Source organism: Anomaloglossus baeobatrachus, chromosome 1, assembly GCF_048569485.1.
Source record: "Anomaloglossus baeobatrachus isolate aAnoBae1 chromosome 1, aAnoBae1.hap1, whole genome shotgun sequence".
In the NCBI taxonomy this organism is placed as follows: Eukaryota; Metazoa; Chordata; class Amphibia; order Anura; family Aromobatidae; genus Anomaloglossus; species Anomaloglossus baeobatrachus.
In genome coordinates, this window is record NC_134353.1 from 292,345,454 (window position 1) to 292,373,453 (window position 28,000).

At 43.6% G+C, this 28,000-nt stretch overlaps 1 protein-coding gene across 3 annotated transcripts; it reads right to left on the reverse strand.

Annotated features, from left to right (window-relative positions):
- Positions 1-2,246: 2,246 nt before the first annotated feature.
- On the reverse strand, positions 2,247-28,000 carry TRMT10A (tRNA methyltransferase 10A). 3 transcript variants are annotated; one of them, XM_075350879.1, is made up of 8 exons: positions 27,916-28,000; positions 26,560-26,816; positions 19,979-20,141; positions 19,797-19,868; positions 16,379-16,453; positions 3,665-3,814; positions 3,265-3,370; positions 2,247-2,756 (listed from the first exon to the last, which is right to left on the reverse strand). In XM_075350879.1, exons 2-8 carry the CDS (start codon positions 26,769-26,771, stop codon positions 2,533-2,535), a joined length of 1,002 nt encoding a protein of 333 aa, XP_075206994.1. In that variant the 5' UTR covers positions 26,772-26,816; positions 27,916-28,000; the 3' UTR covers positions 2,247-2,532. The 3 variants fall into 3 exon arrangements, with proteins under 3 accessions (XP_075206994.1, XP_075207005.1, XP_075206998.1); XM_075350890.1 differs by lacking the exon at positions 19,797-19,868 and having other exon boundaries at positions 20,027-20,141; XM_075350883.1 differs by lacking the exon at positions 19,797-19,868.

Sequence of the window (28,000 nt, forward strand, 5' to 3'; positions counted from 1 at the left end):
AGGTCGTATCCTCTTTCCACCTGAACGAGTACATTGTGTTGCTGTCATTCTGCCCAGCCCTGGTCCACTCCTTTGAGAAAGCCCTTCACACTCTCGATCTTGTCAGGGCTCTACATCTCCAGAACAGCGCCGTTGCGCAAGTCCGATGCCCTTTTCGTCCTCTCAGAAGGACACAAAAAGGGCGACCGGGCTTCCAAATCCACAATTTCTCGATGGATCAGGACTGCCATCTGTGAGGCATACAAAGCACGAGGTTCTGTTCCCCCTCAATCTGTGCGGGCCCACTCTACACGAGCAGTGGGTGCCTCCTGGGCTATCCGCCATCAGGCTTCGGCGGCCCAACTTTGCAAGGCCGCTACCTGGTCCAGTGTGCACACGTTTACAAAATTCTACAGAGTGCATACGCATGCTGCTCTTGGAAGACAAGTCTTTCAGGCGGCAGTGGCCCATTTATAAATGGCCACTGCTCGGTTTTGATATGTGTTCACTGCAGTTGCAGTTGTTAAGTCAGCTCTTAAGGGGGCTTTACACGCTACGACATCGCTAATGCGAACTCGTTGGGGTCACGGAATTGGTGACGCACATCCGGCCGCATTAGCGATGCCGTTGCGTGTGACACCGATGAGCGATTTTGCATCGTTGCAAAAACGTGCAAAAATCGCTCATCGGTGACATGGGGGTCCATTCTCAAAAATCGTTACTGCAGCAGTAACGAGGTTGTTCCTTGTTCCTGCGGCAGCACACATCGCTCCATGTGACACCGCAGGAACGAGGAAGCTCTCCTTACCTGCCTCCCGGCCGCTATGAGGAAGGGAGAAGGTGGGCGGGATGTTACGTCCCACTCATCTCCGCCCCTCCGCTTCTATTGGGCGGCCGCTTAGTGACGTCGCTGTGACACTGCACGGACCGCCCCCTTAGAAAGGAGGCGGTTCGCCGGTCACAGCGACGTCGCCGGGCAGGTCAGTATGTGTGACGGGTCTGGGCGATGTTGTGCGGCACGGGCAGCGATTTGCCCGTGTTGCACAACAGATGGGGGGCGGGTACCCACACTAGCGATATCGGGACCGATATCGCAGTGTGTAAAGCGGCCTTTAGGGTGGCTTTGCACGTTGCAACAAAGCACATGCGATGTTGTTGGGGTCAAATCGAAAGTGACGCACATCCGGCGTCACTTTCAACATCGTTGTGTGTAAATTCTAGATGATACGATTAACGAGTGCAAAAGCGTCGTTATTGTATCATCGGTGCAGGCTCCGACTTTTTCATAATTACGCTGCCGCGACAGGTACGATGTTGTTCCTCGTTCCTGCGGCAGCACACATCGCTGTGTATGAAGCCGCAGGAGCGAGGAACATCTACCTGCCGCCGGCGGCTCTACGGAAGGAAGGAGGTGGGCGGAATGTTTACATCCTGCTCATCTCCGCCCCTATTGGCTGCCTGCCGTGTGACGTCGCTGTGACGCCGCACGACCCGCCTCCTTAGGAAGGAGGCGGGTCGCCGGCCAGAGCGACGGTCGCAGGGCAGGTGAGTGCATGTGAAGCTGGCGTAGCGATAATGTTCGCTACGCCAGCTATCACAAGATATCGTACCTGCGACGGGGGCGGGGACTATCTTGTGCGACATCGCAGCATCGGCTTGCGATGTCGCAACGTGCAAAGCCCGCCTTAGTCTGATGTTATACACTGTTAATAGTTCAGTTCCCACCCAGGGACTGCTTTGGGACATCCCAATGTCTGTGTCTCCCAATGAAAAGACGAGAAAGGAAAGGACATTTTTGTGTACTCACCGTAAAATGTCTTTCTTGGAGCCTTTCATTGGGGGACACAGCTCCTGCCCTTGTGGTTTTGGTTGTCCTTCTCCTACTGCTTTTACAACACACTGAGCTTGTTTCCTGCCTAGCTGGGGTATATGCTGTGGGAGGAGGAGCTAACACTTTTTTCAAATCTAGTGTCACGCCACCCTGGAGACACCATAATACCCAATGTCTGTGTCCCCCAATGAAAGGCTCCAAGAAAGACATTTTACGGGGAGTACACAAAAATGTCCTTTTTTCACTGACGTGTGAAACAGGCCTAAGGGAGACTTAGGAAGCAATGCGAAATCTCATTAACACACGAGCTAACACAGATGACTAGAGACAAAAGTTCTTCCTAGTTTCTCCTCTTCCATGATCCCCAATAGTGCATTTATATTTCATCACTAAAATGTAAAAAAAAACAAAATTTCAGTATATTGCCTAACTTTCCATTGAAGATATTTACTCTTCCAGTATGTTTCTGATGGGACAGAAGTATTGTGTTCAATAATTATACATTATGTTTATTAAATGCTTTTAATTAACCATTCAAGTCTTAAATAAAAATAAAGCCAGCGTGTTCTTCGAATGACCTTGGAAAGTGGTCCTAAAAGATATTTTTTGTAAAAGAAATTATTTGAAACAGTTTTTTGATTGACTGTGAACTGCAAAAAAAAAAATTCCCTTGAAAAAATACATATATACATTATGTGCATAAAGTACAAATTCTCAAGATGTCAACTGTCATTGTTATTTCCATTGTTTTTGGATTCTGTCTGTGTCATATCATCGAGGTCAGAATCACTGTCTAATTCTTCCTCATCCTCTTGCGCAGATAAGACTTCTGCTGGAGCTTCGGATGCCTCGTCAATGGGTACTGCCCCCTTGCGCTGAGGTAGAACCGAGAAAAAGGCTTTCTTCCAGTCTTTCTTCTCCAAGAAAGCCAGTATTATCTCAAACACTGCAAGAAAAATCGGAAAATGGAAAAAGCTTTTTATGAGATAAAAGAACTTGTTTGTTTCTTTGATTAGCAGCTATAGTTGGATGAGATATTGATGTCATGACCACTATGACCCTGGTATACAGGGAGTCCCAGAGTTATGAAATAAATAGGTTCTCCTACCGTATGTTTGTAGCCCAAATTTATATGCAAGCAAAGTGGGTAAGTGGGTGGTACTGCTGCTTCACAGGGCTGGGGTCATGGGTTCAAATCCCACCAAGGACATCATCTGCAAGGTGTTTGTATGTTCCCCTCGTGTTTGTGTGGATTTCCTCTAGGTTCTCTGTTTTCTCCCCACAGTCCAAAGACTCACGAATAAGGAATTTAGATTGCGAGTCCCAATAGGGACAATGAGGATAATCTGTATAACACGCTGCGGACTAATACGATACACATGCACAAAATACCAGACCAGCAGCTTGAGGTTTTATTAGCAAAACAGTCAGTACTGTATACACAGAAGACTCACCATGGTTCACTGCTAGAACTTTGCGGCTATTCATTTTCACAAAACTCCCCAGAGGAAGCTGAGCATGGCTGATCCCAAGTTCTAATGCTTGTTTATAAGTGAGGCCCTGCAAAAATGACATCTCCACATCATATAGAGAATAGCAACTTGTCATGTGCCATTCATATATTCCTTATTCAATTAAGGTCTAGAACATCATTGATACAAAGCGTCGCTTAGATACTACTAGAAGAAATTCTTCTATGACAGCAGAGGCGGATCCTCTGATGACACACTACATGGATTGATTGTGAAGCTGAAAATCTACTCTCTAACAAGCTATAAAGCTGAATGATATCACATATGCTGCCATAAAAACTAAAAATTAGATGGGTAGCTTTTATTAATGCCATAGGTGTACCTTATGATGGTTATGATCTACAAGGCCCCCAATGATGTAAGCTTTGGTTTCATCTAGCTCATGGAGTACTTCAGGGGAATCAGATGTAAGATACACCAGGTCTTCAGGCTTCATGAGATCTTTGTAATGCTCACACTTAATATTGATATCCTAAGGAAAAAAAATAAAAAGCCTTATTAAGCACCATCAACTTAACCAGTTCAAGACTGGGTTATTTCCCCCACACATGACTAAGCACAATTCAGGGTCTTTTTATGATCCATTCACTCTTTTCTCTTTTAGTAATTGAAATAACTATTTTGTGCTACATGTGGCTGATTTTTATATTCAGATTTTTTATTGTAAAATGTAAAGAAAAAGAGAAAGGTGTTTATTTTTCACTTTGTAGTTCTCTTTTTTTTTTTTAAAGAACACAAAACATTTTATGTAATTTATTTTTATGCATTGGATATATCTTTGTTTGCTTTCTTGTATATATGAGGCAAAGCAAGAAACAGTTCAAGCTGGCAACGGCTTTCTTTCTATTCCAAATTTGTTTTATCAATTTGTTTTCTTCATTTCTGTATTTATTTCACATGTGCCTTTCCACCTCCACTCATAAAATCATAAAAGACTTTTGGGGGTAAATACTGGGCTGGCATACTAGACCCAAGTAGAGAGCAGATTAATACTCTTGGCAAGACTGCAGAGATGATCGATAAGTTCCAGCAGCTTCTGCGCCCTCCTAGCACCTGGCAATCACAAGATCAGTATGGCAGGAGGAAACAATGTTTAAAGGGAACCAATCATCAGGATTTTCGTGTATAAGCTGCAGCCAGTGCAGTACTGGCACTATCATGCACAGTGTGTACATACCATCAGGGTGCAGCTCGGCTGTTTAGTCAGTGAAATCCAACTTTATAAAGTTTGAAATTTCGTGCACTTTTTGATTGACGTGTGCACCTCTCTGTTAATGTCCGGGCGGGTTATGCAGGAGTTCCCCGCCCCTACGCGCTGCCTGTTCCTCCCTCCCTCCGGCTGTATGTAAATATCTAATCTTCAGAAACATGGCGCCGGAGTGGGCCTCTGCGCATAGCGCTTATCTCCGGCGCCATGTTTCTGAAGCCCGCATTACACAGCTTGGTGTCTGCAGACTGCAGAACAGCTGATCGGAGGACGCGATATCACTACCGTGACCGGGTCTCGCAGCACTGCCGTCACGGGGTCATGTGAGTCCATTGTGAACTTACCTCACCTGACCCCCGATGTCGCTGGCAGGCTGCTGTCCTGGCCCGGTGTCCTGAGGCGGCACGTCATCATAGGTACAGCTGATCGTGTCCTCCGATCAGCTGTTCTGCAGTCTGCAGACACCAAGCTGTAATGCGGGCTTCAGAAACATGGCGCCGGAGATAAGCGCTATGCGCAGAGGCCCACTCCGGCGCCATGTTTCTGAAGATTAGATATTTACATACAGCCAGAGGGAGGGAGGGAGGGAGGAACAGGCAGCGCGGGGGGGCGGGGAACACGTGCATAACCCGCCCGGACATCAGGAGAGAGGGAGGAACAGGCTGTTGGGGGGGCGGGGAACTCCTGCATAACCCGCCCGGACATTAACAGAGAGGTGCACACGTCAATCAAAAAGTGCACGAAATTTCAAACTTTATAAAGTTGTATTTCACTGCCTAAACACCCGAGCTGCCCCCTGATGGTATGTACACACTGTGCCTGATAGTGCCAGCACTGCACTGGCTGCAGCTTATACACGGAAATCCTGATGATTGGTTCCCTTTAATCATAGCAACCAGAAAAGCAGAGATGGTAGTAAACCATGTGTGTCTTCTGTAAAAGTTCTCTGACAGCTCACTCCCCGCTGCTGCAGCTACACAATCTCACTTCAATGGCCCTTCGAGGGTATATGCTGAGCAGCCGCCAGTTTTAAGAAGCTAGACAATCCTCAAGGAGTTAACAAGGATCTGTCAGTTTAACTAGCTTCCCTATGTAAGGACAGCATATTTACACCTATAGGCCAATATACAGGTGCATCTCAATAAATTACAATATCAAAAAGTTAATTTATTTCAGTAATTCAATGCAAAAAGGGAAACATATAGTATATAGAGTCATTACACAGAGATCTATTTCAAGTGTTTATTTCTGTTAATGGTGATGATTATGGCTTACAATGAAAACCCAAAAGTCATTATCTCAGAAAATTAGAATAATTACCATAAAACACCTACAAAGACTTCCTAACCGTTTAAAATGGTCCCTTAGTCTAGTTCAGTAGGCTACACAATCATGGGGAAGATTTCTGACTTGACAGATCTCCAGAAGGCAGCCACTGACATACTCCACAAGGAGGGTAAGCCAAGCATATTAATGGAAATTTGGGTGGTTGAGTAGGTCCCCAAAAAATTAAAGAGATGGTGTCTTAAAAAAAAATGTTTTCAATAACTGAAAAATGTAAAGTATTCATGTTTAAATAGTATTTGTTTGTTTTTAATTGAGCAAAATATATAAAAAAAAAAATTAATAGTTTGATATTTTACATTCAAACACTAGGGGGAGCAGGTACTGAAATCCTACTGTAGAACAAGCTCACATTGCAATAAAAGTGAGTGGAATCTGCTCTCCTGTGTGTGATGTCACCCCCCCCCTCCCGTTCTGGGTGTTTCCAAAAGGATAAGGCTATGTGCGCACGTGTGCGTATTACATGCAGTTACGCTGCGATCTGCAGCGCAGCGTAATTGCATGCGTCCTGCGTCCCCTGCACAGTCTATGGAGATTGTGCAGGGGCCGTGCGCACGTGGCATATTAGAACGCAGCGATTCGGCTGCTGCCCGAATCGCTGCGTTCTAAGAAGTGACATGTCACTTCTTCCGTGTGGTTTGCATGCTGTCTATAGGGGAGGCAGCATGCAGAGCGCACGTTCTCTGCCGGCACCATGCGCTTCAGAACGGAGCTTTCCAGCTGCGCTCTGAAGCGCACCTTTTAGGTGCGGTGCAGAGCGCACACGTGCGCACATAGCCTAAGAGAGAATGAAGTTAGGATCACAGTGTGGAGGCATTTTGCTGGTGACCGCAAAGTGATCCTAATGTGTTTAAAGCTGCATAGTGCTCCACTGTATCCAGTGCCCCCATATACTGTCCTGCCGGCCGGGATCGGAGGTCCAGGTGACATGCAGTCTGAGCGGCACTGCACTACAGAGGTCACGCCGCGATCACCGCTTCCAGCCGCATGCACTCTCTTCAGACCTGTGCCTCAGGCAGCCTGTTCTGTCAGCGATCACAGTACATAGCAGCGAGGAGCGGAGGCCCGAGGTGAGCACACGTGGGGGAGGGAGAGGGAGCGATGGAGTGGAGAGTGAGCGGGGGTCGTGAGCAACGGAGTGGGGGGTGGTAGGAGACGGAATGGGGGGAGGTGATGGTGAGCAACAGAGTGGGGTCGGGGGGGGGGGGAGGTGGTAGTAAGCGATGGAGTGAGGCGTGAGTGACGGAGTGGGGAGCAGCCAGGATCAGTTACGGTGCAATCATCGCTGCCTGGCGCTGGTACTCACCCCAGCCAGAGCGAATGACCGGGGGAAAGTGCAGCACACAGCATACGCTGAGCTCCACAGAGATGGCTGTGATCTCCTCCCTCTGCTCTGATCTGGACAGCCCAAGGGGGAGTCTCCAGTTAACAGCAGAATCTGTCTGTGTTAAGTATAGAGTCACAGCCCGACAACAGTCCTCTATGCCAAGGGCACTGCCGTATTTGAGGTGAGTAACTATCGTTACAGCAAATCCAAGATGACAGCCCCCTAGCTTTATTAAACACTGTTTATTTAGTTTTTAAATAATTCTATGAGTTTAATTTTGGGTTAATAATAATAGATTCCATAATCACTATTATTAATACAAAAAAGCCCAACACCTTACCCTTAATCATAATTAATTCCAGAAAAATGGGGTAAATTACGACAAATATGTATTTCCCTCCATGACTGTTGCACGGCAGTTGAAAGATGTACTACATAAGAGGCACATACAGTTGTTTATAATGAATTTGGGGCCTTTTACACTTTGGTTTCGTTGTGTCCAGTTTATTATTTCATTATCCTTTTCAAGCAAAAAATGCAATATTTTTGTATTGTTTTGGCTACTAGCAGTCTGGACCTGTAGATGTATTATGTTACCAGATAAGGTTAAACTCCACTTCAGAAAAAAAATGGAAAGACAAATAAAAAGAGGTAGCATTTTACCAGATATCGGACAGGTGGCTGGCTACCACAGATACTCTTACTGCTCACTATCCCAGCCTAGATTAGCAACAAATACCGACTGCCACCTAAGGGAATGAGCACATGGACAAATACAGAGCCTTGCAAAAGTATTCGACTACCTTGATTTTCAACCTTTTCCCACATTTCATTCTTCAAACAAAGATAAATATTTTAATGTTATAGTGAAGAATCAACAACAAGTGGGACACAATTGTGAAGTTGAATGAAATGTATTGCTTATTTTAAACTTTTTAAAAAAATAAATAACTGAAAATCGGGGCATGTAATATTATTCGTCCCTTTTAAGTTAATACTTTGTAGCGCCACCTTTTGCAGCGATTACAGCTGCAGTCGCTTGGGGTATGTGTCTATCAGTTTTGCACATCGAGAGACTGAATTTCTTGCCCATTCTTTTTAAATAGCTCGAGCTGAGTGAGGTTGGATGGAGAGCGTTTGTGAACAGCAGTTTTCAGCTCTTTCCACAGATTCTCGATTGGATTCAGGTCTGGACTTTGACTTGGCCATTCTAACACCTGGATACGTTTATTTGTGAACCATTCCATTGTAGATTTTGCTTTATGTTTGGGATCATTGTCTTGTATGAAGACAAATCTCCATCCTAGTCTCAAGTCTTTTGCAGACTCCAACAGGTTTTCTTCAAGACTAGTCCTGTATTTGGCTCCATCCATCTTCCCTGTCCCTGAAGAAAAGCAGGCCCAAACCATGATGCTGCCCCCCACTATGTTTGACAGTGGGTATGGTGATGAGCTGTGTTGCTTTTACGCCAAACATAGCATTTGGCATTGTGCCCAAAAAATTCGATTTTGGTTTCATCTGACCAGAGCACCTTCTTCCACATGTTTGGTGTGTCTCCCATGTGGCTTGTGGTAAACTTTAAACAACACTTTTTATGCATATCTTTGAGAAATGGCTTTCTTCTTGCCACTCTTCCATAAAGGCCAGATTTGTGCAGTGTACGACTGATTGTTGTCCTATGGACAGACTCTCCCACCTCAGCTGTAGATCTCTGCAGTTCATCCAGAGTGATAGGCCTCTTGGCTGCATCTCTGATCAGTCTTCTTGTTTGAGATGAAAGTTTGGATGGACGGCCGGGTCTTGGTAGATATAAGTGGTATGATACTCTCTCCATTTCAATATGATCGCTTGCACGGTGCTCCTTGGGATGTTTAAAGTTTTGGAAATCTTTTTGAAACCAAATCCGTCTTTCAACTTCTCCACAACAGTATCGCGGACCTGCCTGTTGTGTTCCTTGGACTTCATGATGCTCTCAGTCTCAGTGTTCTGTTTAAAGCACTATCACAGAGCAAGTACATTTATACGGAGACTTTATTACACACAGGTGGATTATATTTATCATCATCAGTCATTTAGGACAACATTGGATCATTCAGAGATCCTCAATGAACTTCTGGAGTGAGTTTGCTGCACTGAAAGTAAAGGGAACTAATAATATTGCACGCCCCACTTTTCAGTTATTTATTTTTTTTTAAAAAAAAAGTTTAAAATAAGCAATACATTTCGTTCAACTTCACAATTGTGTCCCACTTGTTGATTCTTCACCATAACATTAAAATTTTTATGTTCATGTTTGAAGCCTGAAATGTGGGAAAAGGTTGAATAATTCAAGGGGGCCGAATACTTTCGCAAGGCACTGTATGGGGATTTTTTGCACTCACCATAAAATCTGCTTCTTGTTAGTCTTCATTGGGGGACACAGAACCAAGGGATAGTCTGCTGCCAAAAATGCTAGCTATCAGGTAGTAAATTTCAAAAAACAAAAAGAACCCTAACTTAAAATGTCAATTTTATTAAATACATTAAAATCATCAAAAACTACAATTTACAAGTATAGTATTAATCCGGTGCACAGAAGGGAGGAAGGAAGCAATTCTCTACAATGCACATTCCCTCCTGTGCTCTACCTGGCATTGGACGTTGGTACCCTAAATGCACGATATTGCGCCCCCAGTCAACGACGAATGTCCCTACACTTACCCTGTAAACCCCTGCAAAAAAAGAGAATAAAGTGCCTTGCTCAACGATAAAGTGATAAACGTGCAATAACCGGATTCACAATACCCTAAGAGGTCACAAAAGTGATGTAGCAGAGCTGAATTGACGTGGGACCTCATGTGGATTACTTCGGACCTGCAGGTGTGTTTCGGGGAGTTAAAGTGGTGAAAGAGGGAGCCTTTTAATCCACATAATGGATTTTTTCGGTGTTTGTGTTTATTTACTTTCACTTACAGATTAGGGATGGCGTGTCATAGATGCTGCCATCACCAATCTGGGGTTTAGTAGCAGCTGTGTGCTGTTATTAACCCCTTATTACCCCGATTGCCACTGCATCAGGGCAATCAGGAAGACCCGTTAAAGCGCCAGGCTTGTTCCATCCAATGGATGCAACAATTCCGGGCGGCTGAAGGATAATATTATTATGCTGAGTCACCCCAGTCTGAGAATACCAGCCCGCAGCTGGCTTTGTCACAGTTGGGTATGAAAATTGGGGGGACCACACATTGTTTAATTATTTTTTTAAATAATTGAAAAAGCTGCATGTGGTTCCTCTTCTTTTGATACAGAGCCAAGATAAGCGCAGGGCTGGAGCTGCAGCCTGTAGCCATGGGCTTTATCTGTGCTGGGTATCAGAATACCGGGGGACCCTGCTCTAATTGTTTTATTTCGTTATACCTCTGTACTGACCCGCATACAGCGTCTGTCAGTGATTGCAGTCACACAGGCTGGGGACGTGTCTGACTGCAACAAATCACAGACAACAGGACGTCTGGTGGGTGGGGAAAGCCGTGTGTATGCAATAAGATAATGTGCCGCACAGGAAGTGAATGCGCGACCTGGAAACAGTGTGCTGCCATGAAATGGTGCCTTGGTAAGTAGGAAGCGCTTGCTTCATTCTTGTTTTCTTTATTTTGCCTTTATTTTTATTTTTTAATTTGTCGAGTGCCGAATCCGGATCATATACCCAGAATCCCAGGCCCGGCACCCAGGCATCTTTGAAACCGCGCAGATCCGGACCTTTACAGCCCGGGTCCGCCTAGTCATAGTTACCCATGAACCTAATTATCTGAAAAAGAAAACAAATGTTAAAGGGAACCTGTCAGCAGAAGTTTTGCTTTAAACCTAAAAGTTTCCCCTTCTGCAGCTCCTGGGCTGCATTCTAGCAAGGTTCCTATAGGTTTTGTGCCCCCTTTTAGACCAAATTAAATACTTTATAAAGTTGTACCTTTTGGTATGCAAATCTTCTAAATTATCCACGGGGGCGGGCTGTCTGGTGTCTGTTACTGTCCCTCCTGCCGATTTACGCCGTCCCCCAACGCTCCATTTCATACTTCAGGATGCCGCCGAGTGCGCCTGTGGTCCCGGGACTGTGCACTGTGTGACCACTGGTGACGTGTTGCGCAGGCACGAGATTATGGGCGGCGCTGTGATTGTCATCAGCAAGTGCCCGCCCTTTCCCCTCTGCCTCCAGCGTTCTGCGAAAGTGCTGGCCAGATGACACAGTGCACAGTCCCATTACAATCGCACGGCGCATGCGCGGGACCTGGGGCGCACCGGGCGGCGTCCTGGAGGTATGAAATGGAGCGTTGGGGGACAGCGTAAATCGGCAGGAGGGACAGTAACGGACACCAGACAGCCCGCCCCCATGGATAATTTAGAAAATTTGCATACCAAAAGGTACAACTTTATAAAGTATTTAATTTGGTCTAAAAGAAGGCACAAAAACTATAGGAACCTTGCTAGAATGCAGCCCAGGAGCGGCAGAAGGGGAAACTTTTAGGTTTAAAGCAAAACTTCTGCTGACAGGTTCCCTTTAAAATCTAGGATCAACCAGAGGTCTGATACAGACCTTTCCTCCAAATGACACTTGAAAATAGTGAGGCGGCCGGTGGCTGGCAGGAGCCATTTCTTTATTCTATGTAATACCAGTGTCAGCCGCCAGGTGGCAGCAGACTATCCCATGGTTTTGTGTCCCCCCATTCATCATAGTATCATAGTTTTTAAGGTTGAAGGGAGACTCTAAGTCCATCTAGTTCAACCCGTAGCCTAACATGTTGATCCAGAGGAAGGCAAAAAAACCCCAATGTGGCAAACAAGTTGTAATGGGGAAAAAATTTCCTTCCTGACTCCACATCCGGCAATCAGACTAGTTCCCTGGATCAACACCCTGTCATAAAATCTAATATACATAACTGGTAATATTAAATTTTTCAAGAAAGGCATCCAGGCTCTGCTTAAATGTTAGTAGTGAATCACTCATTACAACATCATGCGGCAGAGTTCCATAGTCTCACTGCTCGTACAGTAAAGAATCCTCGTCTGTGGTTATGATTAAACCTTCTTTCCTCAAGACGTAGCGGATGCCCCCGTGTTCCAGTCGCAGGCCTAGGTGTAAAAAGATCTTTGGAAAGGTCTCTGTACTGTCCCCTCATATTTATACATTGTGATTAGATCCCCCCTAAGCCTTCGTTTTTCCAAACTAAATAACCCCAAGTTTAATAACCTGTCTTGGTATTGCAGCCCACCCATTCCTCTAATAATCTTCGTGGCTCTTCTCTGCACCCTCTCCAGTTCAGCTATGTCCTTCTTATATATCGGTGACCAGAATTGTACACAGTATTCTAAGTGCGGTCGCACTAGTGACTTGTACAGGGGTAGAACTATATTTTTTTCATGAACACTTATACCTCTTTTAACACATCCCATTATTTTCTTAGCCCTGGCAGCAGTTGCCTGACACTGTCCACTAAAGTGAAGTTTACCATCCACCCATACACCCAAGTCTTTTTCTGTGTCTGTTTTACCCAGTGTTCTACAATTAAGTACATAATCATAAATGTTATTTCCTCTACCCAAGTGCATGACCTTACATTTATCTACATTAAACTTCATTTGCCACTTCTCAGCCCAATCCTCCAATTTACATAAATCTCCCTGTAATATAAAATTATCCTCCTCTGTATTGATTACCCTGCAGACTTTGGTATCATCCGCAAATATTGAAATTCTACTCCGCATGCCCCCAACAAGGTCATTTATAAAAATGTTGAAAAGAAGCGGGCCCAATACTGACCCCTGTGGTACCCCACTATGAACTGAGACCCAGTCCGAGTACGTACCATTAATAACCACCCTTTGTTTCCTATCACTGAGCCAGTGTTTAACCCAGTTACACATATTTTCCCCTATCTCCATTATTCTCATTTTATGTACCAACCTTTTGTGTGGCACCGTATCAAAAGCTTTTGAGAAGTCCATATACACAACATCCACTGCATTTCCCTGGTCCAGGCTTGAACTTACCTCTTCATAGAAGCTGATCAAATTAGTTTGACAGGATCGATCCCTCATAAACCCATGTTGATACTCTGTCATAAAGTTATTTTTCTTGAGATACTCCAGTATAGCATCTCTCACGAAACCCTCAAGGATTTTACCAACCGTAGAGGTTAAACTTACCGGCCTATAATTTCCCGGCTCAGTTTTTGTCCCCTTTTTGAATATTGGCACCACATTTGCTATGCGCCAGTCCTGCGGTACCGACCCTGTTATTAAGGAATCTGAGAAGATTAAAAATAATGGTCTATCACAGAACTCCATTCCTGTAGTACTCTGGGGTGTATGCCATCCGGGCCCGGAGATTTGTCAACCTTAGTGATTTCGAGGCGGCGGCGTACTTCCTGCTGGGTTAAGCAGGTAATATTCAAGGGTGAATTTATGGTATCACTGGTCATGTCATCTGCCATGGCATTTTCTTGTATAAAAACCGTAGAAAAAAATTCAGCAGGTTGGCTTTACCCTCATCCCCTTCCACCAAGACTATTTTTAAGGGGGCCAACACTATCGCTTTTCGGTTTTTTACTGTTTATGTAGTTAAAGAATATTTTAGGATTATTTTTACTTTCTCTCGCAATGAGTCTCTCTGTCTCAAACTTAGCTAACTTAATTTGCTTTTTACATATTTTATTTAATTTTCTATAATTATATAATGCCTCATCACTACCTACCCTCTTTAATTCTTTTAAGGCTTTCTGTTTTTCTTTTATTGCTTCCCTTACAGCTCTATTTAGCCATAGGGGTTTCCTCCTATTTCTAGCATGTTTGTTCCCATAGGGTATATTTTCTGCACAAGCCCTATTCAGGATGCTCATAAAAGTCTCTTATTTGCTTTGTGCACTTTTATTATTTAGTACATCATCCCAGTTTATTGCACTAAGATCATCTCTCAACTGTTTAAAATTTGCTTTCCTGAAGTTTAGTGTCCTTGTAGCCCCTCTACTAGACATCTTACTAAAGAATACATGAAAACTTATTATTTTGTGATCACTATTCCCCAAGTAACCCCCAACTTGTATATTTGATATGCGGTCTGGCCTATTGGTTAGTACAAGGTCTAGTAGTGCTCCCCCTCTTGTGGGGTCCTGTACCATTTGTGAAAGGTAATTATCTTTCATTGTTATCAAAAATCTATTTCCTTTGCTGGAACTGCAAGTTTCTGTTCCCCAATTTATATCAGGATAGTTAAAGTCCCCCATAATAATTACCTCTCCGAGACTCGCTGCTTTATCAATTTGCTTTATGAGGAGATTCTCTACCTCTTCCATAATATTCGGCGTCTTATAACACACCCCTATCAGTATTATATTATTCATTCTCCCCCCCCTTATCTCCACCCATAGGGACTCTACATTCTCAGTACCTTCACATATGTTGTCACGCAGGATGGGTTTTAAGGATGATTTTACATATAGACACACACCTCCCCCTCGCTTATTTGTACAGTCATTCCTGAATAGGCTATAACCCTGTAAATTAACAGCCCAGTCATAGCTCTCATCCAGCCATGTCTCTGATATCCCCACTATATCATAATTTTCTTCCAACTATATTAATTCTAATTCCTCCACCTTATTTGTGAGGCTTCGGGCATTAGTGTACATGCACGTTACGTATGACTCTGTACCTGTATTCCTGCTTACTGTATTAACTGTCCTAACCCTTCCCCCCCGTACCACCCCCAATTTCATTACTTGTGCCCTGGTCACTATCTGCACTACATTCCCCTTCTATAAAGTGAATACCCTCGCCCCCCATTCCTAGTTTAAACACTCCTCCAACCTTCTAGCCATTTTCTGCCCCAGCAAAGCTGCACCCTCCCCATTAAGATGCAGCCCATCCCTAGCATAGAATCTGTAGCCAACTGAAAAGTCGGCCCAATTCTCCAGGAACCCAAAACCCTCTTTCCTACACCAATTCCTGAGCCACCTGTTAACCTCCCTGATCTCCCTTTGCCTCTCTGGTGTGGCTCGTGGCACAGGTAGTATTTCCGAAAATACCACCTTTGAGGTCCATGCTTTAAGCTTACAACCTAATTCCCTGAAATCATCTTTAAGGACCTTCCACCTACCTCTAACTTTGTCATTTGTGCCAATGTGTGCAATGACCGCTGGGTCCTCCCCAGCCCCTCCCAGTAATCTGTCAACCCGATCAGCGATGTGCTGAACTCGAGCGCCAGGAAGACAACACACTGTTCGGCGATCCCTGTCTTTGTGACAGATTGCCCTATCTGTCCCCCTAATAATTGAGTCCCCCACTACCAGTACCTGTCTTGCCTGCCCTGCACTCCTATTCCCCCCCTTACTGGAGCAGACACTCCTCTGGCGTTCAGAGGTCATGCCTTGCTGCAGCAATGCTACCCCTGTAATGACATCCCCCTCATCTGCCAAGTTTGCAAACCTATTGGGGTGTGTCAGTTCAGGACTAGCCTTCCTAGCACTTTTCCCTTTACCCCCCTTTCTAACTGTCACCCAGCTACCTACCTCACCGTCCTGCCGCTCCTTACTACGATCCTCCCCCATATCTGACCCAACAAGCTGCTGCTCAGTGAGCAGCACACTCCTTTCCATATTGCTAATGCATCTCAGAGTTGCCAGCTGCTCATTTAGATCCAGTATCTGGGCTTCCAAATGTGCAACTTGCGCACATCTCGAACAACAGTATGCACCCTCGAACGGCTTTTCAAGGACTGCATACATGAGACAAGATGTACACTGGATCGCATTAGCAATAGTGGAGCACATTTTCTAATGGGGATAGCACTAAACAAATGTTAAGTAATTAAACAACTAAATACAAACAATTCCACTCACACTTACTTTTGCTCACACTTTGCTCACTCACGCTCACAATGAATAAGACAGACTAAACATTGAAGCGAACGAGAAATAAAGATTTTCTGGTATTACAATAGAAGGATTGTAGATTCAGTTTCATTCTCATACTGCGGAGACAGTCAATAGTGTAATTTTTACAGCATGTGTTTTTGTGCCTGAGATGTAAAATTTTGCAATGAAAAGGTTAACGCTTGGGGAAAATCCACAGCAAATAATTCCCATGTGTCTTAGATAGACCCTTTGTAATCTCATTAGTATACTAACCTTCCAATTGATCCAACCCTTGTCATATTCCTCCATGTTACTTTTCAGCTGTCCACCATGGCTTGTTAGATAAAGCTGCAAAGAAGTAAAACAATGTCACTGCTACTGGTGAGATCTGTACAACGCAAAGGGCATGAAGTGCGGAGAGGTAAATACACATGTAGAAATGTACATTTACAGTGCTGGTCAAAAGTATTGGTACCCCTGCAATTCTGTCAGATAATACTCAGTTTCTTCTTGAAAATGATTGCAGTCACAAATTCTTTGGTATTATTAGCTTCATTTCATTTGTCTTCAATGAAGAAAAAGAAAAAAAATTGTCGTAAAGCCAAATTGGATATAATTCTACACCAAACATAAAAAAGGGGGTGGACAAAAGTATTGGCACTGTTTGAAACATCATGTGATGCTTCTCTAATTTGTGTAATTAACAGAACCTGTAACTTACCTGTGGCACCTAACAGGTGTTGGCAATAACTAAATCACACTTGCAGCCAGTTGACATGGATTAAAGTTGACTCAACCTCTGTCCTGTGTCCTTGTGTGTACCACATTGAGCATGGGGAAAAGAAAGAAGACCAAAGAACTGTCTGAGGACTTGAGAATCCAAATTGTGCGGAAGCATGAGCAATCTCAAGGCTACAAGTTCATCTCCAAAGACCTGAAAGTTCCTGTGTTTACGGTGCGCAGTGTCATCAAGACGTTTAAAGCCCATGGCACTGTGGCTAACCTCCCTAGATGTGGAAGGAAAAGAAAAATTGACGAGAGATTTCAACGCAAGATTGTGCGGATGGTGGATAAAGAACCTCGACTAACATCCAAACAACTTCAAGCTGCCCTGCAGTCCGAGGGTACAACAGTGTCAACCCGTACTATCCGTCGGCGTCTGAATGAAAAGGGATTGTATGGTAGGATACCCAGGAAGACCCCACTTCTTACCCCGAGACATAAAAAAGCCAGGCTGGAGTTTCCCAAAACTTACCTAAGAAAGCCTAAAACATTTTGGAAGAATGTTCTCTGGCCATATGAGACAAAAGTAGAGTTTTTTGGGAAAAGCCATCAACATAGAGTTTACAGGAAAAAAAAAAGGCATTCAAAGAAAAGAACACGGTCCCTACAGTCAAACATGGCGGAGGTTCCCTGATGTTTTGGGGTTGCTTTGCTGCCTCTGGCACTGGACTGCTTGACCGTGTGCATGGCATTATGAAGTCTGAAGACTACCAACAAATTTTGCAGTATAATGTAGGGCCTAGTGTGAGAAAGCTGGGTCTTCCAGCAGGACAATGACCCAAAACACACTTCAAAAAGCACTAGAAAATGGTTTGAGAGAAAGCAATGGAGACTACTAAAGTGGCCAGCAATGAGTCCAGACCTGAATCCCATAGAACACCTGTGGAGAGATCTCAAAATGGCAGTTTGGAGAAGGCACCCTTCAAATCTCAGGGACCTGGAGCAGTTTGCCAAAGAAGAATGGTCTAAAATTCCAGCAGAGCATTGTAAGAAACTCATTGATGGTTACCGGAAGCGGTTGTTCGCAGTTATTTTGGCTAAAGGTTGTGCAACTAAGTATTAGGCTAAGGGTGCCAATACTTTTGTCTGGCCCATTTTTGGAGTTTTGTGTGAAATGATCAATGATTTGATTTTTGTTTCATTCTCTTTTGTGTTTTTCATTGCAAGCAAAATAAATGAAGATAATAATAGCAAAGAATTTGTGATTGCAATCATTTTCAAGAAGAAACTGAGTATTATCTGACATTACAGGGGTTCCAATACTTTTGGCCAGCACTGTAACTCTGTTTTTTATGCATATTAAAGGGCTTGTCCATCCTTGAGGACAATATACCGATAAAGAAAAATTTTGCACATTTTCCTTCCAAACCCCCCCGTCTTGCACTGTCTATTGCTGGCAGCAGAATGAGTTAACTGAGATCTGTCAGTGAACGAATTACGATTGAATGTCAGGAGAGTCTGTAACTTTTATCTCTTTTTCTGAGCTCCTCTCAATGGATTCATGACCACTGACCACATCAAAGCTGAATCTGCAGCAAAATAAAGAGCCTGTAAAAGCCAAAATTTTAATGAAAATCCAGCTTGAAAAAAAATGATTTTTACCTTCAAACACATGTATTTAAGAAAAAAACAAATAATTGTCCCCAGAGGTGGCCAACCACTTTAACTCAGTTACCACTGCCCCACATATCATTACTAAGCTGCTTATTTGTGCAGTGCTGTAAAACATGGCGCTCCATAACATCAGCTTTATAAAGAATGTCAGAGAGTAGACACCCAAAAGAAGGAGACAGGTAGAAACCGTTTTATTCTGTTCTTGCCTCCCCAATCTCTCTGCACAGTGCTCAACAAGCATTATATACAATGGCGGGACTGCCAGTGATTCCGGCCCCCACATTCAGGTAGATGGACTGCCGTGTGGACCAGGGGTCACTTTGGGGTAAACACAGTGATGGGAACACTGCACTATATCAGCTCGGTCTTCATTCTCATGATCAATGAGAATCAAGGAGTTCAGATACCCACTGATCATAAAGTCAGGGTATATCCTAGCAATATGGCATCACTTCATCAGATAGTAATATGTTATGACTTCATGAGATGGGAAAATCTCTAAAGGAGACCCAGTGTGAGCCTGTAACCAAGGTAAAGATTAGAAGAACTGGAGAACACAGACAGAAGAGGGCCCTGTGCAAGAACAATACAATACATTTTCAGTCCAAAAGCTCATCGTAAGGCCTGTTTCACACGTCAGTGAAAAACAGACATTTTTCACTGACATGTAAAAAACGCATTTGTCCCTTCATGTGCTGTGATTCACGGCACACGTGGGTTATCCATGTGCTATCAGTGTCCGTCATCTGTGATAGCACGTGGACGTATACTCACCTGTCCCCGCTCCTGCTATCCGTGGTGCTGAACTCTTCGGCTCTGCTGTGTATCCTGCCTCCGCTGACCCCCGCTGCAGCTACATCCGGGTAAGCATGATAATAAGCAGCCGGGTTGGAAGCAGCAGCCAGCAGAGGCTGAAGACAGCAGCGCTGGAGAAGGCGAGTATAAAAAGCTTTTTATTTTAAATATACGTGTTTTCCTGGTACGTGTTTCACGGATCACACCATAGTGTGGTCCGTTGGACATCAGTGATGCAAAATAAAATGGACATGTCTTCGAGTGAAGCACAAAGACACAGTCAGTGAAAAATCACTGACGTGAGAGACCTATTGATTTTAATGGGTCTGCGTAGGTCTGTGATTCTGGTATGTACAAAAACTAGCACATACGTACCAGAATCACTGACATGTGAAAGAGGCCTAGGGCACAGTTCCACCTGCCTTTGAGGTAGAAATGGTCCCCCCCTTACCTCCTGGGTCCCAGGGGCATCAGTGGTACGCCCCTGCTTAGAAGTTACCTGAACGGGATGAATTGCCCTGCGATTTTCTGCATAACACCTTCGTATCTGTTTGTTTAACTTTTTCACATCCTACATGAGAAACAAAAAAAACCAAAACACTAATTTATCAGACAAATTAAAAATAAAAAAAAAAAAAAAAAAAAAAAACAATCTCATAGCACATAACAGCAGAAATTTACCCTCAACGCCATTAAATCATCAAAGCTACAATCTATTACAAGTCGCACGTTACTGGGCAGGATCTCCCTGCGCACTCTCTTGTGGAGGTGGTCTTCTACGTTCTGGGTCACTTGGGCCTGGCGCACCAGCTTTCTCTTCTGCCTTTTTTCTTTTCGTTTCTGCCTGAAAGGGAGTACAAAAAACAACAAACGACAAATGAACCCGAGTAAGGCTGGGGCTAGACTTCAACTTTACAGCATTAGGGTATGTGCGCACGTTGCTTTTTCTTCTGCGCTGTTTAATGCCAAAATGGATGTGTTCTTCTATTCAAGCAAAGTCTATGGGAATTTGGGTTTCTTGTTCACACTATGTTGTTCAAAATGCTGCCTTTTTGAGGCAGAACTTTGGTCAAAAACTCAGCTTTTCAAAGAAGCAACATGTCAATTGTTTTTGCCATTTGGGTTTTGCACTGCAAAGCTGAGTTTTTGACCAAAGTTCTGCCACAAAAAGGCAGCATTTTGAACAACATAGTGTGAACAAGAAACCCAAATTCCCATAGACTTTGCTTGAATAGAAGAACACATCCATTTTGGCATTAAACAGCGCAGAAGAAAAAGCAGCAAAAAAGAGGGTGAAAAGCAGGTAAAAAGCAACGTGCGCACATACCCTAACTATGCTATTCCACATAATGATGAAAGAGAGGGTGGTCACAATGTCACTCATACTGCAAGAACTCCAACTCGCTGGACTTATTGGAGCAGCAGCAACTCGAGGACCCCAACACACCCATCATATTACAGTAGCATCATCACACTGCAAGCATTGGCCAAAGATGCCATTTAGGCCCATCATTACATTCTCTTTTCAATATGTGTAACCCTCTGCAAACAAAAAGAAAAAAATGAAACTCACAATCGAAAGCTTTTTTTTTCAGAGCCGTATAACTTGCCTGAGGATCGCATCGCAATGCTCGGACTGGCCGTCAACTCTCCTGACCTGGGCGTATCAGCGTCTATTTCTATGTAGCTGTCAATGTTCGGGTCAGGAGAGACACCGGCAGTCCAAGCATTGCGATGTGATCCTTATACGGCCATGTGACTGCGCCCTAAATCTAAGCTCCCGCATATAAGAAAAGGAAAAATGGTATACTCTATAGGGATCACCAAAATATCTATAATTTCAAAGTGAAAAAAACTTTTATTCCATATTTAGTACAAAAATCATGGTACAAAAAACAGTGGATAGAACACATTTCACATACACAAAACTGGACAGACTACTAAAATCATTTAAAAAGCCTAAAAAGGCGCAAACCTCACATGCTTCACCAAAGTTAGTTAAATATTTATATCATTTCAATACCCACAAGTTTTGTTTATTGCTCCATGTGTTGTGTATACTTTGAATACTTATGATTAAATATAGGGTGTATCAAGTCTTCCCAAAGAATCAATATTTATACACAACAGGCACAAACAGTATGTTTTCCAAACCGTGTTAACCAGGGCTGTGGAGTCGGTAAGCCAAACCTTCGACTCCGACTCCGACTCCTCAAATTCTCTTGCACCGACTCCGACTCCGGCTCCGACTCCGACTCCTACATATATTGCTTATAGTTAGGTGAAAAATTTATTGTAGTACATGAATATGTGTATGTGAACATCAGACATTTAATAATTTTTATGATACAATAATCAAGATATTTGGATAGAACATAAAATATATTTATTGGAATACAACTTTAGAACACATAAAACTGTAATAAATTGTAAATATGTAATACACTATGTAATATACAGTAGATTACATATATATCTTGTGTGTGTATATACACTGTATGTGTGTATATATATATATATATATATATATATATATATATATATATATATATATATATAACATATTTACAATTTATTAGTTTTTTGTGTTCTAAAGTTGTATTCCAATAAATATTTTATGTTCTATCCAATTATCTTGATTATTGTATCATAAAAACAATTAAATGTCTGATGTTCACATTGTACTACAATAAATTTTTCACTTAAATATAAGCATTATACTAAATGTTATTATTTAGTAAAATATTCAGCACATTCTGCATTGCACTCCTGTCCCCAATTTATTATATATTTTAGGAGTCGGAGTCGGTGCATTTTATACCGACTCCGACTCCGACTCCGACTCCACCAAAATGAGCTCCGACTCCGACTCCGACTCCACGACTCCGACTCCGACTCCACAGCCCTGGTGTTAACAAGCCGCACAAATAGTCTATACCCACCTAGCTACAAATGTTGTCATCACCTATCAATAAAGTCAAAAGTACATCTGCTTGTTTCAAGCACACAGGTGGTGTTACTGAACAGCTACTAATGCATCAGCAGTTCCAGAATATGCTATCGCTAGTACAATTTGTGACCTCTAAAGATTGTTTAGGTACCATAAACGCATATTAAGATTTTCTATATACATTTGTAGACTAAATATCAAGAATAGACAGTAGTATAGCTACCTCCGGTGACCTAGAAGCTGTTTGGCCTCTGTAGCCTAAATAAGGCAGCAGTGGACAGCAGGACTCAATCTTAAAGGTGAAAAGAGGAGGGAGAATATCTACTGCGGCTAGAATGGGGAAGCAGGAGGGGAAGCCCCATGGGTATCGCCACTCCTGGTGGCTTTCTCAAGGGCGATAAGCCCTTTTTTGTACCATGATTTTTGTACTATATATGGAATAAAAGTTTTTTCACTTTGAAATTATAGATGTTTTGGTGATCCCTATAGAGTATACCCCTTTTCCTATATGCGGTAGTCTAAGTGTATACTAGGTGATCGCAAGGGGGTGGTGAACTTCTCTTTCTTACAAACTAAATCTAAGCTCCCTGCCTCCCAGTTATATACTCACCTTCTGGGGACTTCACCTTTAACTAATGCGGCTCCAATCCAGAGGCACTATCTTGTGCCCGTAGTTTCTAACTGGCCGGAAGTCAGAAGTTATGTCACAAGGTCTCAGTGTAAAACTATGAGAGCAAGAACAAGGCCCCCATACACAGTGCCTTGCGAAAGTATTCGGCTCCCTTGAATTTTTCAACCTTTTCCCACATTTCAGGCTTCAAACATAAAGATAACAAATTTAATGTTATGGTGAAGAATCAACAACAAGTGGGAAACAATTGTGAAGTGGAACGAAATGTATTGCTTATTTTAAACTTGTAAAAAATAATAAACTGAAAAGTGGGGAGTGCAATATAATTCATCCCCTTTACTTTCAGTGCAGCAAACTCACTCCAGAAGTTCATTGAGGATCTCTGAATGATCCAATGTTGTCCTAAATGCCTGATGATGATAAGTATAAGCCACCTGTGTGTAATCAAGTCTCTGTATAAATGCACCTGCTCTGTGATAATCTTAGTGTTCTTTTTAAAGCACAGATAGCATCATGAAGACCAAGGAACACAACAGGCAGGTCCGTGATACTGTTGTGGAGAAGTTTAAAACTGGATTTAGTTACAAAAAGATTTCTACAACTTTAAACATCCCAAGAAGCACTGTGCAAGTGATCATACTGAAATGGAAGGAGTATCATACCACGGCAAATCTACCAAGACCCAGCCGTCCCTCAAAAATGTCATGTCAAACAAGGAGAAGACTGATCAGAGATGCAGCCAAGAGGCCCATGATCACTCTGGATGAACTGCAGAGATTTACAGCTGAGATGGGAGAGTGTGTCCATAGGACAACAATCAGTCGTATACTGCACAAATCTGTCCTTTATGGTAAAGTGGCAAGGAGAAAGCCATTTCTCAAAGATATCCATAAAAATTGTGTTTAAAGTTTGCCACAAGCCACCTGAAAGACACACCAAACGTGGAAGAAGGTGCTCTGGTCAGATGAAACCAAAATCAAACTTTTTGGCCACAATGCCAAACAATATGTTTTACGTAAAAGCAACATAGCTCATCACCCTGAACACACCATCCCCACTATCAAACATGGTGGTGGCAGCATCATGGTTTGGGCCTGCTTTTCTTCAGCAGGGACAGGGAAGATGGTTGAAATTGATGGGAAGATGGATGGAGCCAAATACAGGCGGACCATTCTTGAAGAAAACCTGTTGGAGTCTGCAAAAGACCTGAGACTGGGACAGAGAGATTTTTCTTTCAACAAGACAATGATCCCAAACATAAAGCAAAATCTACAATTAAATGGTTCACAAATAAACGTATCCAGGTGTTAGAATGCCCAAGTCAAAGTCCAGACCTGAATCCAATCGAGAATCTGAGGAAAAAGCTGAAAACTGCTGTTCACAAACGCTCTCCATCCATCCTCACTCAGCTGTTTTGTTTACAAAGGAAGAATGGGCAAGAATTTCAGTCTCTCGATGTGCAAAACTGATAGACACATACCCCAAGCGACTTACAGCTGTAATTGCAGCAAAAGCTGGCGCTACAAAGTATTAACTGAAAGGGGATGAATAATATTGCACACCCCAATTGTCAGTTTATTATTGTTTTTTATAAAAGTTTAAAATAAGCAATAAATTTCGTTCACCTTCCCAATTGTGTCCCACTTGTTGTTGATTATTCACCATAACATTAAAATTTTTATCTTTATGTTTGAAGCCTGAAATGTGGGAAAAGGTTAAAAAAATTCAAGGGGCCAAATACTTTCGCAAGGCACTGTACTTGTATGGATTTGTGATCTCCAGCTCACCCTATGAAATACTGCAGCTCACAAATCACTGGAGACCAAACAGTGACGTTAGAAACAGATGAAGATGGCGGCAGATGAGTGTAAGACAGGGGAAGGGGAGTTACCCTTACAGCGCCACTCCAACAGGTAAAACTAAAAATAATAAATAAATAAATATATATATATATATATATATATATATATATATATATATATATATATATATATATATATATATATATATATATATAAATAAAAATAATTGACCACAGAACTGTTATTGTGATTGTGTCACCTGATAATCATGATTCAGCAACACATCTGCTCACCTACTATGCAAATGGTACAAATAACAAAAGAAAAAAAATACTATTCTGTTTGACTAATGGAAGGGACTTGCTTCCTTTGGGACTGGATGATTTTTTATTTTTGCACTTTCGCTTATTTCCTAAAAGTGATCGAAGAGCTAAAACTTGTACTGCAAAGGCTTATATTTTGCAGTACAAGCTGTGGTTTTGAATGACACCATTCATTTCCCCATACCATGTAATGAAAAAAAATGTAAAATATTCTAAATGGGGTGAAATTGAAAAAAAAGAATTCCACCACTGCTTCAGAGGACTACGATCATGGCGACACCAAAATTATACAGATTTCTTAAGTAATAATAAAAATAAATTCTGCAGTTTGTGAAAATAATAAAATATACATTTTTTGTTTTGGATTTTCTGGGACCTGTATTTTTTTTGAGGGGGGGGTAATATAACTATGTGAAAACACGATTCCTGCGTTCAGAGCTGTAGTTTTCATTCATACCATTTCGGCTGACATGTTGACTACTTTTTATTGCATTTTTGTGTAAATGTGGTGATTGAAAAAAAAACCCACATATGAAGTTATTAGTTTTTTTTATCGTCCGCTTTAAATAATTTTTAGATTTTGAAACTCCAAACTATTACGGGCGCTGCCGTACCGATTATGGACATTTTTTTTTCTTTCATTTTAAACTGGAAAAAGGGTGACTATTAATACTTTTGTTGCTTTATATTTTAGACCCAATAGAGGACCGTAACAAGTAATTGTTTGGTCACACACACATACATTTTATATAATATATTATACACACAGATATATACACACACACACACATTATATATATATATATATATATATATATATATATCTATCACACACACAGTATATAGAGCACCATATATAGTGGCTAGCGTCAATTGCTGCTGGTATGACCAGATGCTGATACCGGTTATGTATTACAGCTAGCATCTGACCTGTATGGAGTGGGCACAGCTCCTGAGTTAGCTCCATACCCACCCAACCCCCATCCCAACTATAATGTACATGTAGGATAGGGTGCACAAAAGCGTTCAAGCATACAATGGACAACTTGTAATGCGTGTGCTACATTTATGTCCCTCACCCCTCTCAGCCAATTACTGTGTATGAGGAAGCCCAGGACAGATGTACAGCGCTCTCCTCATGAACACAGCAGACTCATAATTACAGTGTCCTTTAATGAACAACTAAGCTTTGAATAGGAGACCCCCAAACAGGGTGCACCTCAGCAGATGGGAGAGCACATCTCTATGGTGAGGACCTGTACAATAGAAAGCAGATACGTAATAGCCCATGCTTGCAACTAAATCCAACATAAAGTGTTCTGCTGATCAGCTGCAATACCACAAACCAAGAGACAGGAGTGGCGCTATTTGTGGAAGAAAGCAGCCATTTTCTTCTAAACCTGTGCTGGCGGGGATCATGGGTACTACCAGCAGATAACTAGCAGCCCAGCAAGCAGTGGCCTCTGGAGGACTCTGCATGTAGAGTCGTCATGTCTGGCTCTTACTAACATCCCATACCATCCTGCAGTGTAATACCCTATCAGCTGAGCACATACTTGCGGAGCTCTCTTTGGTCTTCCCATTGCTTTTGTTTCATTAGTTTCTTCATTTGCCTCTTGGACATGACATCGGGTCCTTTGTGGCCATCCACAGATTCTAGATTGGTGCTGTCTGCAGGGAGACCATCGCCATTTTTGCTTCCCTCGTTGTTAGTGGATAGTATGGTAGGTTTATTGCTCTCCAAGAGGACTGATGACTCTGTGTCCATCGTGATATGGTGGGAAACGTTCCATGCAAGTCTTGTGCTTTATACCTGTAGTCACACAAAACACAAGATAACCCTACAAGTCAGGGTAACGGTAGACATGCGCAAAGCAGAAAGCGGTAATCGGCCGCGAGCGTGGGGTGGTTCGGGGCGGGGATCGGCAGCAAGCGTGGGTGGGGGATCGGCAGCGAGCGCGGGGGGGGGTTCGGGGCGGGGATCATCAGCGAGCGCGGGGGGTTTCGAGAGCGGGGATCGGCAGCGAGCGCAGGGAGGGGTTCGAGCGCGGGGATCGGCAGCGAGCGCAGGGAGGGGTTCGAGCGCGGGGATCGGCAGCGAGCGCAGGGAGGGGTTCGAGCGCGGGGATCGGCAGCGAGCGCAGGGAGGGGTTCGAGCGCGGGGATCGGCAGCGAGCGCAGGGAGGGGTTCGAGCGCGGGGATCGGCAGCGAGCGCAGGGAGGGGTTCGAGCGCGGGGATCGGCAGCGAGCGCAGGGAGGGGTTCGAGCGCGGGGATCGGCAGCGAGCGCAGGGAGGGGTTCGAGCGCGGGGATCGGCAGCGGGAGCAGGGAAGGGTTCGAGTGCGGCATCGGCAGCGAGTGCGGCGAAGTCGGGCCGGGGAACCAGCACTTACCCTGTCACCCCCAGCTTCTGCCTGTGCGCTGACCACTAAGTTATAAAGTGTTACAAGCCTTTGATTCAGCCTCCATCAACTGGGAGCATACCCCATGCTGTGCCCCGGGAGAAGCCAACCATAGGCCTTGCCACCACATTACGGCAGCGGGCCCACCCCAGTGGCAATCCTCTCCCTGTGGATAACTATTATGCGGCTGATGCGCTCCCCAAACACTGCTACCCACGGCCTCTCTTCACCCATTAGAGGATACCTACATGATGGAAGTGGCACGGAGAATGGTGGATCTGGTCAGTGGCTTTCCTGAAAATGGCCCATCCCTTTAATAATAGAGACTGTTCCGCACTCACAGCTCTGTGACTACCTGCCCTTAGGAGAAACCTGCCCATCTGCAGACTAGACACCCTCAGGACCCGGACACAGCCCTGAGTACATCACCCAGGAGGCTCCTTACACAAACTGCGCCCTCCACTGGCCGCACAACACAGGGCAGGTGTCTGCCCACCGGACGTACATACCGTACACAGCTCCGCCGCCGGGTCCTGCACATCAGCCGCTGTAATCACCACAACGTGCTGCCCGCAACACCGAGCTCCGGCGGCG